The 20,673-nt window shown below is 32.2% G+C and overlaps 1 protein-coding gene across 1 annotated transcript in view; it reads left to right on the top strand.

The window, feature by feature from the left end:
- The window catches only part of LOC142326470 (ubiquinone biosynthesis protein COQ9, mitochondrial-like), a 40,392-nt gene extending 28,146 nt beyond the window's left edge, over window positions 1-12,246 (top strand). The window contains exons 4-6 of the mRNA XM_075369037.1: window positions 2,782-2,974; window positions 3,727-3,936; window positions 12,002-12,246. Coding sequence (XP_075225152.1) covers window positions 2,782-2,974; window positions 3,727-3,936; window positions 12,002-12,037 — 439 coding nt within the window. The 3' untranslated portion in view covers window positions 12,038-12,246. The remainder of the gene's footprint in view (window positions 1-2,781; window positions 2,975-3,726; window positions 3,937-12,001) is intronic.
- The last annotated feature ends 8,427 nt before the right edge of the window (window positions 12,247-20,673 follow it).

Here is a 20,673-nt window from a genome sequence, read left to right as displayed (position 1 = left end):
TATGGTTTTAAAGTATAAGTTAAATTTAATTTAAAAATTTAAAAAAATGTAATTATTTTTTTAAAATATTTTTATCATAAAATTATAACTAATTGGTATGTTTGGTGTTATGGATTGCAAGTTTTTAATGGTTTTGTAATATATAATATATGATGTATGCAACTGATGATTCAAATCAAATTCATGAAAGCGCTTTTGTTGTGTAATGAAATAAAATAAGTCATCCTATTTCAGTTGTTCTGCACTTAGTATTGATCTATTGAATATAAATTAATTTGTATTGGTACAGAGGAGTATAGTTATTAAAAGAATTGCATTTAAAAAAATAATTATATGTATTTTGACAATTATTAATTATAAAAAAAGATAATTTAAGTGTAATACTATGTAACCTGGCTTATACTTGATAGTTATACTTACTTATTCTCCTACTCTTAAATCATTTGAATTTTCATTCACACTCTTGTTTGTTTGTATTTAATTTTTTTTCTTTTCTTATATTATATGGGTAGGGGTCAGAAATTCCAATGAACTCTTGCAATGCAAAAAGAACTCCAAAGTTAAGTATTTCCGTGCAATATGCTGACAGCAAGTTTATGGGGCATTCTTTTATTGTTGAAGCAAGCATAACAAAAGTTGCTTATTTGGATATGGTTCATACGTAGCTCTTTCCTTAACTGCAAGATGACCAGAGAAATATAGTCCATTATTATTTGTTATATACTAGGAATCCAGTTAATGTATGTGGTGTTGATTGTTAGTTTTTTTTATTATTACACTTCTAAATGGCATTGCCTGTTGGGGTGATCATTAACCACTAATATATGTCAAGACAAATTGTAGTGAAACTACACTATATGTTTTAATTTGGTAACCTATGAAAGCAGTTAATTACATGGATTTGACTTCTGGCATTTAACCATATTGCACATTTTCAATTTGTAGGTTGCTACTCTAGGAATATGCAATTTTATTTAGTTAATTACAATTTTATTTGATGTGAGATCTTTTCATTAGTAATGTCGTGTAGATCATTACAAAACAACGTAAGAGCAAGTAGTGTTATTACTTGTATAAATCTTGTTTACTTTTCTACGTAGTCATCATTACTAAGGTACTTAGGAGCAATCTTCTCAACATCTGTTAATAAAAATCTGCTGTCAGAGATTTCAGCCAGTTCAGTACTGTTGTTTTCTTCTCATTCCCCCTTAAAACACTCTTTTAACTGAAGGAAAGTTGGTGTGAGGACTGGGCTATAAAGGGATGATCAGAAATCTTCTTGACAGTAAAGGGAGAAATTTGTGAACCATTTTATTGTGAATGAATACTGTTCCTGATAACAGCACCTGCTTAAATGGTTTTGAAGTGCATGTCATACTCATGAAAGTGTTACACAGTACACCTCTGCTGCAATTGTTGTTTCTATCTCCATAAAGTTCACCTCTAGGACGCTTTTTTGCCCCATAAAATGGTCACTTGATTTTCTGAACCGACTGGGTTTGTTGAATTTTTTTGGCTTTGGTGAACTTGAATGATGTCACAGCATGAATTTTTATTTGGACTCGACATTTACATATGAAGACCATATTCATCACTATCTATGATTTGGGATGAAAATTCATCCAAATCCATCCTTCTCTTTCTCTAGCGGTCCAAATGCAAATACAATCGTTTGATTGTTGTGCAAATTGGTCAACATGTACAGGACACATTTCACATACAGTTAATTATAATATAATCTTACAATAACATCCTGTACACTGTACTGTGTGGAATGTATGGAAATTTCACAGCATGAACCCTAATCATAAAGCATCAGTTTTCTCAAACTTTTGTATTCGCTTATTAATTAAGGTCGTACTTTTGAATACTAGATCTACTGCTTCTCTCTTGAACATCTGTACAGCTTTTGTTAAATTCACAATTCCGCTGCATTTACTTCATTTATTTGTCTACAGATTTCACACAATTCATGATGAATTTTAAAAGCATTATAACTTTTTGTGTTTAGAAATTTTATCGTTTTCCAGATTTCACAACCTGATTTGTTTATTGTTGCAGCCATCATGATATATGGCTGGTAAGGCAAACAGCCTGTTGACAAATGACTGACTTGATAGCTAGGTAATGAAAAAGTTGAAACTACTGCAAATGTTGCCAACCACTTTGTATTAGCAATCGGTGCTTACTGTTAATTGTTAATGATACTGAAACCTTATTCGTTCCAGTAATTCAGTTTTAATAATATTTTGGGATATACTAAACTGTACAATTTTTCAAACTGGAAATTAAATTATAGTAATTTTACAGTCACAAATTTTATATACTCAGAAAGCAAGTACAGTATGTACATGTGTACTAGAAAAACTAATTATTCTGTAGTTGAAGAGTTTACATAAAATATGCTGGTTTTAGAGAAAAGAACAGTTACAATTTAAAGTCTGTCAGCACAATTTATTTGTGATGAATTACAAAAGCATATAATATTTCATTTTCAAACATTCTATTATAGAAGACCCTAGAATTTTTTTCTCCCTAGAATTTTGTTCTTGCTGCTTGATTTAGTAGTCTGCATACTGGCTTGCTGATTAATCAGCTGATTTCTGTCAGGTCTGGCATCTTTTCACTAATCATATCATTTAACTCATTTACTTTATTAAAATTATTTTATAGTATGTATGAGAGATCATTATAATATGTTCTTTAAATTTTAATATATTCTATATGTATGCATCTACTGCACAATTTGTACGAAATTCTCTTTTTCCTTTTTATTGACAGGAAACGAAAGGAACCAAAAGTTGTAATCGCATATGCTGTTGAAACCCGGTTAAGAATGATTGAACCGTATCTAAGTAATTGGCCACAAGCACTAGCAATAATGACATTACCGCCAAACGTTCCTACATCACTTGCCAACCTGCTAACACTTGTTGATGATATTTGGTATTATGCTGGTGACAGATCTGTTGATGTAAGTATTTTGTTATTAGATGTAACTAGTTATTAGATTGAATTGTAAAGATCAATCTCTGTATTCTTGTTTCGCTTTGAAGTCCTTCCTGGTATTTTTACTAGCTATTTTATTTGATCGCATCTAATGTGCTAAATAGCATGTTATCAAATACACTTTTTCATGTTATCTATTTTTACTAAATTTCACAGCAATAAATTTATCTAATTTATCAACAATAGTGAAATTTAACCGTAAGACTTTTTTATTAAACCGTAGTTCCATTCCTCAAAAAGTATGGAATGCTTTGCAGCATGTTCATGGTTCCATTCTCTTCTATTTCCAGCTAAATATTTTCTATAATTTTTAATCTTTTCTGGCATCCTTCTATGTTGATACTTGTACCGCTGTTTCACTAAATCCTTTTTTCATGGTGTGTCCCAGCTGATCAAATTTATTTTTTTGATTGAGCTCCTGTTCTCATTTAATCTTTTTTCTGTAATTATTTAATCTGTTTTCTTGTTCTTGCCTGCATTTTATATGCCTCCAGATTTTTCCACCTTTCTGTTTCACATCCATACAGGACAATATTCTGAACATAATAGTTAGGTGATGCTATTTCAACTTTAGTTCAATCTTGGTGCATAATCATTCCATTCTTAAAACAAAACTTAAAAAATATTGATAAAAATTAAATCTATTGTATTATTGTTCTGTTTTAATATTAATATAATTTTAAGATTGATTATCTTTGTTTATCTTATTATTTACAGTTTAATTGGTATACAAGGAGGGTAGCACTTGCTGGTATATATAAGATGACTGAATTATATATGATACAAGACGGATCACCAGATCATGAAAATACTTGGACATTTTTAAACAGACGGCTCGATGAAGCTACTCAGTTGCACAGCTTATTTGTACAGTCTGAATCTGCAGCACAGTTCGCCAAAGATATCGCATCATCAACATTTATTACAGTAAATAAATTATCTACATATTGTGTTTGTTAAAATAACGTATTTGAATTAGTTTATTTAAATAGAGACTAATCCCTTGGTATGTGAATAAATATTCACATTTACATTTTTGGAAATTTATGTCTTCATTATATTGGAAATTATTTACACCTATTTTTTTTGTAGTTAGGCCAACTACACAGACATAATTTTCTCTGGTTACATTTTCTTTTCTCCCAATAATCTTTCTGCATGTTTGGTCTTTCTCTCTTCCAGCCATTTCACTTTGGTGTGATAATTTTCATTCCTTATCATTTCAAACTTGACTTCATTTCTTGTTCTTGGATCCCTAGATTGTGTAATTCTTTTTTCATTTTTTGTAGGTATCCATGGTTGCTATTATGTTCCCGGAGTTTATTTAGTATGTGTACATTTTATGTACACATGGCCCAGGAATGTCAGTCTCCTTCTTATTGGGTTTTTATAGTATTTCTTTATATAGTTCTTGGTTGGATTTCAGCATTACAACACCTACTTTATCTTTAGCAATTTTCTTTTTTTCTTATTTATGTACAGTCAGCCAGCCATTTATGTACAGTTTGAAAATAGTTAAAAAACTAACGCTAAATTTTGACAAAACCAAAAAAATTGACATTCTGAAGTCAGTGGTTGCCATAATTATTTAGAAACCTAGATTTTAAAGTTTGTGATGACTTACAGAAATATTACACTAAAAGTGAATAAGTCTGTTGATTATTAAGCTTCATAAAATTTTTACTAATGAATCTTCCATTTGCTTTGAGTATCGTAAAACAAATATAAAATAAAATCGAAACAAACCTCAATCTGTTGTAATTTTTCAATTTCAAATTTCACTATTCTGAGTAAACACTTCAGATTTTGGTAAAAAATCACTCTCCTCCTTTCTACCTTTTTTTTTGTAAATATATAAAAAAGATTGTTGTGTGTTGATGATTCTGTTGAAATTTTCTACACTTTCATAGATCATAAAATCTAACCCTTCTAATGATAAAACTGAAAATTATTATTATTATTGGTATTAATTCCCTTATAATCTTTCTTATTTTATCTTAAAGTTTATTGGTTAAATCACTAAAAATTTATAAAACCTAAATTCAATTCATTGCTTAAATGCTCTATTAAAATGTGCTTAATAAAAACTCGATAGGTGCTTTTAGAAAAGAGTTTTAATTTATCATGACTTCGCTAATAAAACTTTACATCTATAACTTTATCTCCATTAAGAAAAATCTGCATTTTTTTATCTAATATTTTTGTACCACCTGCAACTATGAACAGTTTCTAAAATTTTGAAATATTTAGTTGCGATGAACTGAAAACAAGTAATGATTAAAAAATACGAGGGTTATTTTTTCTCAAGGTCCAATCGGTCGCAAAATAAAAACCCGCACAAAAATCGGATGAACCTTTGCGCATATGTGTTGCGTAGCATCTCTAGTATGGCCTTCAATCACGTCGCATCACTTCGTTTAGTTCTGAACACGCAACTAGCACGTAAACATGTCTACAACAACAGCATCTCCTGTCAAGTGTGAAGTGCATGTGGTAATTCGATTTCTTCAGGCTGAGTGGTGTAATGTAGCTGAAATTAATCGACGAATAAGTAATGTGTAAAGTGAAACTTCAATGAGTGACAGCAAAGTGTGACAATGGTGCAGGAACTTTAAAGCAGGACGTATAGATGTTCATGATTCAGGCAGTCAGGGAAGGAAGTGAGTGTCAACCAATGATCTCATAGAGTGAGTGGATGAGGGTTTTTGAGAAAATCGTCGGTTCACAATTTCTGTAATGAGTGATTCGTTTCCTGAAATTTCAAGGTCAGCTCTCTATACCATTGTGAGAGAGACTTCAGTACCGCAAACTGTGAGCGAGATGGGTTCCTAAGATGCTGTCCGACCATCACAAAACAATGAGAATGGACGCCTCCCTAACGTTTCTCCAGCGCTACCACAATGAAGGAGAAGAATTTTTGAACAAAATTGTCACAGGGGACGAGACATGGGTCCATTTCGAAACTTGAAGAAACAAAAGAAGAATCCAAACAGTGGATGCATTCTCATTCTCCCAGTAAACCAAAGAAGTTCAAGCGAACCTTCTCCAACAGAAAGTGTATGGCTACTGTGTTCTGGGACCGGAATGGAGTTCTCTTGGTGGAATACATGGAACGTGGCACGACCATCACTACAGCCTTATACTGCGTGACTCTTCAACGTCCACGAAGGGCGATTCAGAATAAGCGGAGAGGAATGTTGTCATCAGGCATTGCCTTTCTCCATGAATGCTCGGCCGCACACTGCAGCTGTAACAAAGAAGCTCCTGCAGCATTTTTGTTGGGAAGATTTTGATCACCTACCATACAGCCCAGACTTTGCTCCATCTGATTTTTACCTCTTTGCTCACATGAAACGCTGGCTAGGAGGACAACATTTTGGCACAGACATTGAGCTGCAGACCAGCATAGAAACATGGCTGAAAACACAGGTAGCTCTGTTCTATGACGAGGGTATTGGAAAGTTGGTACCACACTACGACAAATGTCTAAATTGGAGTGGCGACTATGTAGAGAAATAGCGTAACTATGTAAGTACTTGTTAAAAATTTTTTTATTTTCACTGTGGTTTTAATTTCGCGACCAATCAGACCTTGAAAAAAAAATAACCCTCTTACTTGTTTGGTACTTAGAAATTCTCTACTTTATTTTTCTAATTGGTCATGATTTAAATTTAAGTCTTTTCATATTTGTGCTAGTTTCTATGATATTCCACTACATTTTTGTATAAAAATCCACTGCTAGGTTTATAGTCATTTATTGACCGCTCTTTTGATATCATCAAGATTTGAATAACTGTCATGTAAAGATTTTTTCAGTTTTTAATGAAAATCACTGGAAATCAGATAAGGCTAGTATAGTGGTGCTTCGATAATTTCTAGCCAAATTTTTTAAGCATTGTTAAGTTGTAGTGGGTACTCTGAACAAGCTTTATCATAAAACAAAATAATTTCACTGGATTTTTTGTTACGAATAATTTTTGTGTTATGGATAGAGCCAGTTAAATGTTTCACAATAAGTTTTATATTTATTATTATAATACTTGGTTTGAAATTAATAAGAGGCCTATCTGGTTCCAATGAATATTCAGCATCACTTTGTGTATGCTCAGATTTTGCTTGATTTCTTTGGCTTTGAAAAAGTCCTGAACGATGCACTTCATTGTATTTATTTACTAAGTTTGATGTTAAATCCTTATCTTTTGTAATAAGTCTGATTCATCTATAACAATCATCTTCATCATTAACAGTATAGCACATGATGAATATTGCCTTCTCATACAAGGTGATGCAGAGAAAAAAGAAATTTTGAAGTTGTTGGCAGTCCTGTAGGTGTACTATGTAGAAGAAAGATGTTAAACTATATAACAGTAATGGACATTTAGTTTTGAGGGAGTATTGGAATGATGTAGAGCATGCAGTTGCCATAAGGGTGTTTTACTGACATGGTGACAGCTGCACAAAGAGTGTTTTGGCGACACTTTGAGATCCCACCCAGTTCCTTCTTCACACCACAATCAAAACTTGGGTTTGTAGCTTTGAAGAGACTGGTTTGGTTTTGAAAACAAACCTAGTGGGTGTGTATTGTCCGTACATAGGCCAGAAAACATTGAGCATGAAAGCTGTAGCAGTAAAGAGTTTGGGGATCGTATAAGTTCAAGGACCGCTAACATCGCTTGGTCGTCCCGGTCTCTAGACCTTACAATCTGCATTTTCTTTATGTGGGGACATCTAAAGAGTGTTGTATACAAGACTAGACCAAGACACCTTGCCCAGCTCAAAACACAGATTAAAGCGGAAATTGCCAACATCCCAAAGAACACATTGCACCGCGCTATGCAAAATTTTCTGAATCAACTTACTGAATGTGTACGCAAAATGGCTATAAGTAAATTACTTTGAAAGCGAAGTAATTTTTAAAAAGTAATTTACGAGGGATATCTCTAAAGTAAATACTGCTGGGAAATTTCTCTCCTTAAGGTTGGCGTACATGTGTTCTTCATGGCCACGGTAGTAATGTATACATTGCATTATTGTCTAAACAGTTATCTAAACTAATAATGAAGTGATTCAAAAGTAATGGTTTTGTTGGAAATAAGTATAGAAACTGGTTTTATTTGATATGTTAGTCTTACCCTGTTGGTCACGCACCATGAGAAGTCTGCCTCTCAGATATAACAGACTTATCATCTTAGTTGTCTGCAGTTAATCTATTAAATTATTTGTCTTGTAATCTTGAAATTATTTATGTTCTCTTTCTATCTGTGACTGTGTTCTTTCTTTTGTTCATTTCTGCCTTTATTCATTCACATCAGTATGTTTGAATATTCCTTATATTGTTCACTAAAAAAGTAAAGTAAGTCATACGTTATGTACAATAAAAATTTTGTAATAACTAATGATAATAAAAAAAATCAAATGCTTTGATAAAATTTACACAAAATAAGTAGACATAGACCCCTAATATTAATATTAGGGTCTTTTGTAAAAAAAAAAAAAAGCTATTTATTAACTTTACATTAATTTTGCTAACTTTACGTTAGCATTACAGTAGTCTATAAAAAATTGATGAGACTTACAAGTAAGAGAATAATAAAGATAATGCACCCAATAAATAATAAAAATAGTGTTGTCAAAATAGGTATAGCACAGCAGAACAGTAGTACACAAAGTATTGTAGATAGAAAAATTAACAGATTCATGTACATTTTATTGTAAGGGTATTTAAGAAATTCATTAATACTATAATATGCCTTCTCAAGCATTAGCATCTGAATGTCAGTAAGAGCATGTGGAACCCTAAACTTTTTTTTTCCAATAAGCAATGTATCTGTTATCTTTATAGATGATAGATAGTTTTCTGGTGATGTTTTTTTATGGAAGTGTTTAATAACAATCAAAAATTTATTACAAATACTGCAAAGATAATTATTTTTTCAACAATAATGTTTGGATAACACAATCTAAAATCTTTTTAGTTTCAGATGTGAAAGTGGATATAGCTTTAGATTCATCCAAACCCAAATTTGTGTTATTTATATTCTCTATAAGAGCATAAATTACCTTCATGCGCTTTCTGAATTCAAACTATTTTCTTCCTATTTACTTAAAATGTGAAAGATGGTTGTTAGTAAACTTTTTAGAAACTTCTGCATTATTTGAGTGGAAGGGATATTTGACAGTATTTTGTTTTTCTTATCCTTAGAACCAAATTTTAGAAAACCAGGATTATCTTTAAATATTTTAAAGACTTGTAAAAGTTCTAATTTCAGAAAAATAGTTGATACTGTGTTAACTCAGGTGCAATGAGCCAGCTGAAGTCTTGGAAGATTTTTTTTAGGGATTTCATCCTGTCTAATGAACATATCTTTAAAAGAAAATTTGATTTTTAAAACTTCATTGCCTGTAAGCCTGTTATAGTTGGCTAAGTAATTTAATATTTTCAATTATCTGAGAATGGAAAGTGTGTGTGTTTGTAATTGTAGAGTTTAAAAATAAGGAACCGCTTCACATAACATTAAAAATTTGGAATTTTCATTACTTTTAATAGGGTTTATTGGACCTTTATGCTTGAAAAGCAGTCAGTTTTAACCACCATTTTAAGATGCTCTTGTTATATACTAAGATTGTTTGATAAAATTCATTGGCTTCACTTTTTGCAATCATACTTTTTTCTTTTTAAAATTGAACTTATTTTATAAGACTAGTTCTTTTAATTTTAATTCATTATGAAACTCCCTTTCTTCCTTTCATTAGATGTGTAGGTAACAGCTGTAATCCAGCTTTTTGGAAATCTGTAGTAGTTTCTATTTCACCTAATGAGTTATGTTGAAATGATCGGTTAAGATAAAGTAAAACTAAGATTAAAAGAACTTACCTTTTATCAAGAAGGTTTTATGTTTGAATCCCGGTCAAATTTAACATTTTTCACATGCTATTATGAAATTCATCGCATCTCAACCAGTAACTGTAATTTGGCATAAGTAATAGTTGTGAGCATTAATAAATAAATTTTATAATTTGAACCGGAATTTTTTTTTCATTATTTTTTTAAAGTAATGATATTTTTTTTTTCTAAAAGACAAGATGTTCAGGAAAAAGTCAGATTTTTATGACTGTATACTTTTTTTTAGAGCCATACACCTTATTTAAACAAACAGTACATGGCAGAGAGACTAACAATATACTCATACGGTCAGGAACACAAAGGTCAAAATTAGCCATGATGTCAATCTGGCCAAAGAAAATTATTTACAATGTTTATTTCATTATTCATTACTTAGAACAGTAAAGCCAGTTGTCTTATTTTATATATATATATTGAAAAAAAAATTTTTTTTCAGTCAGTCCACCAAGTACAGAATTAAAGAACGTTTTTTTCTTCTTTTTTTTTTTTATATTTCCTTTACATTAGATGCTTTCGGGCATAAGCCCATCCTCAGCAATGTTTTCTGACTTATCTTCATTTACATTTACACATACAACAGTTATTCAACACCGTTACACATTGGTTACTTTTTATAATTTTGGTTATTGAGTAAAATATAAGAAATTTTAACATTTACAAAACATATTTTCAGTCATAAGTTTTTTTAAATTTAAAAAATTACTAAAAATTAAAATAAAAATTTTTTACTAAAATTTACCAAAATTTATTTAAAATTTGTTTCAATATGTTGTTTCATATAATGTTAATACAGTATTATTGTATTAACTGAACTGTATTGTAAGATGAGAATGTTTCTTTAATTCTGTATTTTGCAGATTTGCAGAAAAAAAATTTTTTCAGTATATATACTGAAAAATGTTTTTATATGTATATAAAACTTAACATACAGAAGAATTATGGACTATAAAAAGATTAACTTAAATAAATTTATATTTATATATATATATATATATATATATATATTTTTTTTTTTTAAATAACAGTAAGCTTGTTAGAATAAAGTAATTGTATGACCAATGGTGTGAATTCAGCAAATGATCAATTAAAAAGTAGATTCCTCTTTGAGGACTGCCACATCAAGTCTTTGCTTACAGCTAATTGATCTATGAACAACATTCAGGTGACAGGAATTACCTGAATTGTTAATTTTTTTCTAAAATAAGTATTTCTCACACAAAATTAACATTAAAAAAAAGATATAAAAAGTACATTATTCCCTCCTCATAATAAATTCCATGTGAGATTTCCTATTACTGATCTCTCAATATTTGGTGTGGTAAAATGTCATAATTCTGTTTTGTGATCTGATGGTAATGCATATGTGATTAAATAGAGAAGGAATTTAGTGCAGGTAAGGTTGATGTTTGGTTTTTAGTCACAGAAAAAAACAAGTATTGGACCTTATTCCTTTGACAGAGTTGTAACAGATGATTCTTACCTTGAAACTTTATTATTCTTAAGGTATTAAACCAACAATTTTGTTTTTGACATCAGCCATATGTTTGATAGCAAGGTGAAGTATCACCTCATTATGCTCTTCAAGTTAGAGATAACTAAGACATTTTTTAAATGTATAGGACAATTGAATGACCATTGTATTCATGTGAGATTCTGTGATTTTTCTTTCTGATAAGTCATCAGTCATAATATGTTGTTCAATCTAAATGCCCTGAACTACCTTAAGTTTTAAACTGAAAATTCAGTTTATTTTATAATTTGGGACAAAATTTTTGTCAGGAAAAAGAAGTAATTCAGTGGCTAAACACTTCCACGAATGCATAAGACAAGGACAACACTTTGAACACAATCTCATTGTTTATTAAATATGTATTAGTAAAAAGCTTCTTTTTTCTATTTAATTTTTAAGTAACTTTCAGCTCATTTGGTGTGTCATTTATAAGATATATAGTACCTCTTGTAGATATGTCACTTTTCCTGCAACAGATTTCATTTACTTGTTCACCAAATGAACTAAGTTTAATCATAATATTGTGACTTTTTTGTGTGTATAATGTTTTCTAATATTACTTTCGTTTTCTGTTTCAGGCTAGGAATATGCTAGGATTAAACTGGAATAGATAGCGTTATAGCCATTAATATTATTAGTTGTAATAATTTTTTTCTTATCATAAGAACATTGTTAGTCAACCAACTTACTTTAAAAGTAAGTGGTAAATCAAAGATATTTTTATGTATATATTAATCGTTATAGGTAAAATAAAGTTTTTGATGTTGTTTATGTAAGTTGTTAACTGTACGCTTTGGAAAAATATATTTAAAAAAAAAAACAATTATAGTGTTTTTTTATTAAAGTATTTTTTGTATCGTTTAGTTCTAAGTTGTAATGATTGAACAGTTTTCCTGTATATATGAGTTCTTTATCTTTAAACAAATTATGAACTGTCTTTCCTTTTCTTGCATACAACACAATATATGATTTTGCCATTAATAAAAAATTATTGATAGATAGTTCTGTTTATGAATGAAGTAAAATTGCCGTAATCTTTTTTTACTAATCAAACTTTAATGTTGTGCGAATATTGAACAAAAATGGATGAATCTAAATTGTAAAGGAAATGTGTTCTTTTTTAAATTTGTGTAATATAATTTGTCTTTTTTACTATGTAAATACTATGTAATACTTTTCATTTACTCTGTAAATCAATTTTGGAAATTCAGCATTCTTATGGATTGTTTTCAGTCTCTTGACTTACCCATTGTTTGAGTTCATTCAGTGTGGTTGATTTTACAGTGATCACAAATCTTTTATGTATGAGGGTGGCTGAAATGTAATGAACACTTAAATATAACAGCAGAACAAAATGTTGCACAAAGTGACAGGTACTTCCATTTTGTAATTTCATTCCTTCACTACTAAAATTTCAAAACTTGTTGACCTACATCCTCTCATTTTCTGTCAGTCACTTTTGTTGTGAAGTAGAGTATACCTGCTATGGCAATGCATCCAAAACAACGTGCAGTGATGGAATTTTTAGGAGCAGATAAGTGAACATTGTTGACATTCATTGATTCTAAAAGTTGTTTATGGTGATAAAACTATTGATTGAAATACTGTGAATAGGTGGGCGATAAAATTTTGATCAGCAGAAGCTGATAATGCAAATATTGAGGATGACCCTTGCTCAACCAGTGTCTGTAAGTTATGAGAAGCACCAAAAGGAGGTGGATGAATTGTTTAAAAATGACCATTGCATCACACACAATGCAACTCCACCGAGATAAGCATATCGAAAGAACAAGTAGGAAACATGATTGCACTATAGGTCAACCATAAAATCCATTCATGGTGGATGCCATACACACTCATAGAAAAGGAACTCGACTATGAAAGGATGTTGTGAACAGTTTCTGATATATTATCATAACGAGGAAGATTACTTTCTTTTTAATATTGTGATAGGAGACAAAATTTGGTGCATCATTATGACTCAGAAGAAAAATCAGCATGGAATACCAGCGCTGTAGTTTACCACAATCAAAAATATTCAAAATAACCTTATGTAAAAAAATTATTTTGAAAGTGTTGGGATTCCAAACATGTGACTGACTTAAAACCTGGAACTGGGTCAGCTAAATTTTATGTGATACATAGAGAAATTAAAACACCACCTTAGCCTTGATAGGGAGTTTTACTGTTTAAGACTTTGGGGATTGGTGTCCCCATGGCCTCAGCCTCTGCAGCTTTTCTTCCCACTACATACAGACATGCAGAACACTATACACAAACACTACCACTACAATATATACCCTTATACAACTATACAACAACATCCTACACTGTTTTTTCTTACATTTACAATTGGTGGTGTAGCAAGATCTTATGAAATACAACCGTAACCCAAGGTGAAAACTATCGTGCCAATAGGCAGGTGGCTATACATACTGAGTCTTAAACAATGTCCTCTTAGCACTTGAGCTAACCCAGTTGTATTTAGCTCTAGCATCTGTACACATGGGTTGTGCAGAGGTGGTCCTGTATTTTCCTAGTACTCCACAAAACTAGTAATCCAAAATTAGTGGAACCAAAATTAGTAATCCACAATAAAACACTATGATGATTAGTGGTCCATGTGAAAAAAAATACCAAAAATAGTCTTTTGAAAAGATCTCATTTAGTGTTGTCTGATGAGGATAAAAGTAGTGTAAAAGATAATGTAAATTGTGACGCATCCCGTCCACAGTTTAAAAGAATTAGATTCATAGTTATGTGAAATAGGAAGGTGGAAATATTCAGTCAGACGCTTCATAAGGTCTTGTCTTTCTTGATCAATAAAGCGGTAACAGGATCAAGTGACTCACCGAAGAACATAAAAAAAATAATTGATACTGATCAAAACATTTAATGATGAGCAAAGTCGGTCTCTGTTACACCTCACCGACATGGGTGGTAGAAACATAAATACAACATGTCACAAAGCCTTAAACACAAGCCGTGGTGGAGTAATATTTTGCTGGGACCTTGAGATATTGTTACAAAAATAGCAGACGAACTTCTTCCCTTATATTAACATTCAACCTTCCCATTCCACCGGGGAAAGAAAAAATAGGTTACCTTTCGGTTCAAGTACAACCTTTCATCCCCAACCCAGAGCGATTTTTCAAATGTCAAGAGTATGACCGCAGTACATCATCTTGCACAAAAATTAAAAAAAATTGCCAAAGAAGGTCACAATGACACAAACTCTCAAGAAGAGAAAAATGTGCAAACTACAGTCAATCGCATTTAGCTAGCTCCAAGATTCCCTAACTTTTAAAGAAGAGAAGGCAATTCTAAAAATCTGTACTGAGTAGAAGTTTCCTTTCCTTTCCTGCCCCACAAAGAGATTATAAAACGTAGTTGAACTCTCCTAACCTGGTTAAACCAGACATTTGGGACATCCAAGACAAGCCTCTGAAAATACGGTGGGTAACAGTGCAGATCCTGCAGCTAGTTAAAAAAACTTGTTCAGATTTTATCTGATCAAGTTGCTTCATTCAGAGTCACTGTCTCGGAGCTAAGATGAACAAGGTCAGTAGTTACAGTCAGTGAAATCAACATTAGTGGAATACTTCTGAAATCTCCTGATCCTAAAGTTTTGTCTATACGATCAGGAATGAATACAGCTGGTGGTAAGCTATCTGTCCACTAAGCTCCCTGTTAAAAGACCCCATACGAACAACCATTCTGATTTGTCGTCTGTGACTTCCCGTTTTTCAAAATCTCCCTTCCCATATACTGAAAGATATGGTTGAGAAACCACCCGACTCCAGACCATCAGAGGTAATTAAAATTAAAAAAATTATAAAAAGAAAAACTGAACCACCTATAACTAACTATATCTTCATATATGAACATTATCCAGTGGAACATTTGAGATCTTCATTCCTAAATTGAAGATGCTAAGGCACTGATATGTGTATAAGAACTTATAGTAATAATGTGCTTCCAGGAAATCCATCTTCTGCAACAAGATGCAATAACTCTCAGAAGCTATTTCTGTAAGAGATACGACTATCTCATAGACAGTAGAGAAAGTGGTGGGGTTGCTACCTTCATGCAGGATTGGGTATCAGCTACAAGGTTACCTACCACTAGCTACTCGCATTCCTGCATTCACCATAGAGATCTCATATCCCATTCATATTGCACATCTGCAATCTACACCTCTCCCCAAACTCATAGTATGTACAAAATCTCCTCATTCAAATTCCATCTCCATCATTAATAGCAGAGACTAATGCTCACCACACTTAATAGGGTCAACAATCTGTTCCCCTTGAGGAAATATCATAAACAGAGCGAGACAGGACTTTGACCTCTCTCTGCTGAATAACTAACAGATTATACACATTTATGCCATCATCGACTGGTACTTTGTCCTCTCCTTATATTCACCAAGTTTACTCCCTCACCTTAATTCGTCTGTTTGTAACAACTTTCATAGCAGCAACCATAAACCAATAAATTATTGCTTTTGGTATGGCTGCGTGGTGAACGAAAGACCCCAGAGATGGATTGTTGAAAGACCAAACTGGAATGTTTACCATAAAGCCTTCCCAACACAATGTGTTGAGTGCTGACGCCCTACATCATCTTACCACTTTTACCTCCCTGATACTCAAAAATGCTAGTAGATTCATTCTACAAACATCAGGAAATCCAAGGTGTACCCCCATTCACTAGTGGAATGATGATTGCCAAAATGCGATTAGAAAGTGATGGCAGGCACTGCATAAATTTAATCGTACACCTACAAATGAATATCTGAATTTGTATCGTAGAGCTAGAGCAGTAAGTTGTCGTGTATTCATAGGCACTAGCAGAAAGTCATAGATGAATTTCTTAGACACCTTCTCCCACGTATTCTGTGTGAAGAAAACTTCTTGCAATTTGCCAATCCCATAAACAGTCTACCCTGACCTTATTCATGGAGGAGAACTACTTAAATCATATTTTGCAATCGCAACTTACCTTTCTGATTGTTTTCATTCAGTGTCCCCAACATTGCTAGTATGTCCTTCACAATGGAGAGCAAACTGCTCTCTCCTAAATTTTTAGGTTTACGTTTTGACAGTCATCTTGTGTGGGTCAGACAAAATAATTAAAGGCAAGATTTTTAAAAATTCTAGATATGCTAGAGCAGGAGTAGGCAATGTACGGCATGCAGAAGCTCAAGTTTTACATATCAATAGCTTGGTTATGATTGACACAAAAGCCAGAACTATAAAAGAGCTGCAGCATGAGTCAGTTCTCAAATTTAAAAAGGTGCCATTTCTTTAATTCTTTCTACTTTGTATCAATCGAGTAAGTTGATATTATTTGTAAAATATATTTGGGAGTATGGCAACTCAAATCCTAACTTTACCCAAATTCCATAACACATATCACAATTAAAGATTGTTCATCACTCTGTCATAGAAAATAGCTTTCACAAAAGTTTACATTTTTATAGGTTTTTTTTTTATAAGTGATAATTGGTGAGTTTCAAAATATATTTGAATTGTAAAAACAGTAAGTCGTACTTAAGTAATGTTTAGACAAATTTAAAATCTTTTTAATATTATTTTAATTCAGTTAAATTTTATATATAAATATCATCATTGATTTAGTTACATTTTCAGAAATACCGTATTAAATATGGCAGAAAAGAAAAGGAAACTTGATCATCGTCCATTCCAAGAAAATTGGACAAAAGAATATAGATTTGTAGAACAAAAAGATCGTGCTCTTTGTGTTTTATGTAGTGCAAGTGTTGTATGTCACACATCTAGTGTTCAAAGACACTTTCAAACTAAACACCAATCTAAGATTAAAACCTCAGAAGAGAAAAGTGAAGCCATCAAAAATCAAACTGGTATTTTGAGCCAAGCAGTTGGAACGAAGAATAAAGCTACTGAATGTAGTTACAAAATGCTCAATGTGTGGCTTTAAAAGGTAAACCTTTTACCGATAGAGAAAACATCAAAGAAACATTTTTCAGCAGTGCTGAAATTTTGTTTGGTGATTTACAAAATAAGATTCTCTCGAATCTCTCTCGAATTAGAGAAATAATACCAGTTTCTGCAAGATCAATTGAGAAGCGCATAACTGACTTGGCAGAAAATGTAATAGCTAAACAAACATTTTGATTAAAATAGTCCCAAGTATTTAGTGTCGCTCTTGATGAAAGCACTGATTTAATAATTTGTCACACCTAGCTATAGTTGCAAGATATTACAAGAATTATCACATTTGAAGAATTGTGTTTCTTATTATACCTTCTTGATACAACCAAAGCAAAAGACATTTTGACTGCATTTATTAGTTATTTTGCTAAACATGACATCAACTTGAACAAATTATTGTGTGTGACAACTGATGGTGCTGCTGTAATGATTGGCAAAAAGAAAGGATTTGTAAATCTTCTTGAAAATCATATTAACTGCAAATTGTTACATTTTCATTATATTATACACCAGAAGAGCTTATGTGCAAAGACCTAATCTCTGAATTTGGTCTCTGTGATGACAACTGTTGCTAAGATAGTCAGATTTCTAGTTTCTTATTCTTCACTGGTTCACAGGCAATTCGAGTCTCTTCTACAAGAAATTGAGTGTGAATATGGAGATCTTCTGTTATAAAGCAATCTTTGATAGCTTAATCGAGGTAAAGTTTTAACTACATTTGTTTGTTGTCTTTAAGCTATTAACATATTTGTTGATGAAAAATAGTAACATTTTCCTTAATTGAAAGATGAAAACTGGTTGTTAAAGTTGATATTTCTGACTAACATAAATACACATTTAATGAGTTGAATTTGTGGGTACAAAGTACAAAGACCAAAGACGAGTCAAACGTTACTTGATCTTCTCTGCTATTGGAAAGCATTTATAAAGAAACTTTTGACAATTTTTCATGTGACATCAACATCAAAGCATTCAAGTACTTCCCAAATGTGAAGAATCATTCAAATCAATTTGAAGTGAAAATAGGATGAGCTTCAGGAGTACATTGAAGCACTCAAAGCAGAATTTGGTAAATGAAGTCAAGACTTCCTCATTCATGGACCTTATTTTCATAACTCATTAAGCCTGATATACTTGATTTGACAACTACCCAATTGGAACTTTTTAATTGATGATTTTGAAATGCAACAGGTTGAATTTAGGTCTTCAGATTTATGGATGTCAAAATTTGTTGAACTAAGGAAGTCTGGAAGATGAAAATTTAGAAAAGTCTGCTACTGTTCTCAACTGTTAGATATCCCTCTTGAGTTCTTTCATCTGTTTGAAGAAAATTGCTTGCTTTTCTTTCAGCTTTTGGTTCAATTTATTCCTGTGAGCAAATTTTCTCTCGCATGAAAGCAGTGTTAAGTCCACAACGAAGTTGCCTAACACCGAACATTTAGAAAATTGTGTAAAACTCAAAGTAACAAAGTATGTTGCCAATATTGAGCAACTGGCTAAGACCATGCAAGGGTAAGGTTCCCATTAATAATAAAAACAGTTTATTTCTTTCAATGTGGTTTAAATATTATTATATTCAAGTAATATTGCAGAACAGGTATATTGACCTTGACTTGTATAATACGAATGTTGGTACACCAAATGATTCTAAACCCTTAATCGGTACACTGTTAGCAAAAGATTGCCAATCTCTGCGCCAGAGTCCTTAGCAACGTCAAGTGCAGAGCGACCGATGATTTATGTTAGATTTTTATTATTCTTTAATTTGGTCCTGTTTGGATTGTGGTTATATCATTTACTCTTCAGTGCACCATTCCATGCTTAAGATGCTGAATGCTATACACCACTCTCTTCTTCGTCTTACCACTGCTGTTTTTATATCAGCCTTGTCGCAAGCATACTAGTTAACTGCAGTGAGCCATCACTTTGGGATAGACTGGACCAGCTGCTAGCATCTTACTCTGCCCGTCTTAAAGGAAAACCAAATCACCTGGTTCTTAAAGCAGTTCTCACAAATGCTCATTTCCAGCGGTATGAAAACCATAATGTACCTTTTAAATTTAGACACCAGTTTTCCCAACCTATTCCTGTTCATGTTCTCCATGGAAACTCGACACCATAAATTTTAATTATGTTATAATAAAAAATTAAATCCTCTCATCTTGCTAGCTGGATAGAAAATGGTAAACATTTCACCATTTTCTATCTGAGACAACCCAGACGCAGTATTTGCAGATGGGTTGAAGCAGAATGATACCGTTAGATGCGCTTTTGTTGTAAATGACAGAACTTATGTGTTTGATGTACCTGATATTACAAGAGTTTACATGCTGAACTGTACACCATCAATATGGTTTTGAATATCATTAAATCAAAACACCATCATATCCTTATCTATAGTAATTCATGTAGTGTTCTCCAAGCTTTAGAGGATTTGTATTCTAGACTTCTTATCAACACCGCAATTATAATGCAGTTGCTGAATTGAATTGTTACAACAGACAAGTGAATTTCTGCTGGATCCCTAGCCATGTGAGAATTCTGGGTAACGAAAGTGCGGATACCGCTGCTGATGTGTGTAGCCAACCATCTTTCACCACTCAAGTTACAACTACCGATTTTATTAATTTCATTAAACATACACTTCAAAGAAAGTGGCAAGGTGACTGGATTGCTGCAGAGGATAATAAACTCCAACACATCAAAGATACACGGTGTAACCATAGAACTCTTTAAGCAGAAAAATTCCCTGAGATGAAGTGGTCCTTTGCCGATTGTAATTAGGACATAGCAGAGCTACTCATGGATTCCTTGTCAGCAGAAAGCACACCACTATGTGCACGATGCGACTGCTGCTTAACTGAGCGCCACATCCTTGTGGACTGCATGTATTATGCAGCCTTACATTGCAAATTTAAATCACTGAAGGACAGTCTGCGTATCCTAGGAAATGATAAAAATAATTTTATAAAACATGGCTTGTTGGTATGATTATATAATTAATAATCAAAAAACCCACTTGCCAACAATTTTTTTTATGTGTTCAACCCCTTTCGTTATAGAATTCCATCATCAGGAACTTAAAAATATATATTAAATTCTTAATAAACCCAAAACTTCATTGTCATATATAAGTATTACAGTGGTTGTTATGTTTTTAAAGTTGTGTCTACTTAATGTTTTGTCAAATGAATGTCTCCACTGTCATCTGGAATGATTCGTTCCCATAACAGTGGAGACATTCATAATGACAGGACAATAAGTTGACACAA

Source organism: Lycorma delicatula, chromosome 6 (genome assembly GCF_047948215.1).
Source record: "Lycorma delicatula isolate Av1 chromosome 6, ASM4794821v1, whole genome shotgun sequence".
Taxonomy (NCBI): Eukaryota; Metazoa; Arthropoda; class Insecta; order Hemiptera; family Fulgoridae; genus Lycorma; species Lycorma delicatula.
The sequence above is the reverse complement of the archived record's forward strand: the minus strand, read 5'-3'. Positions and strand labels throughout refer to the sequence as shown.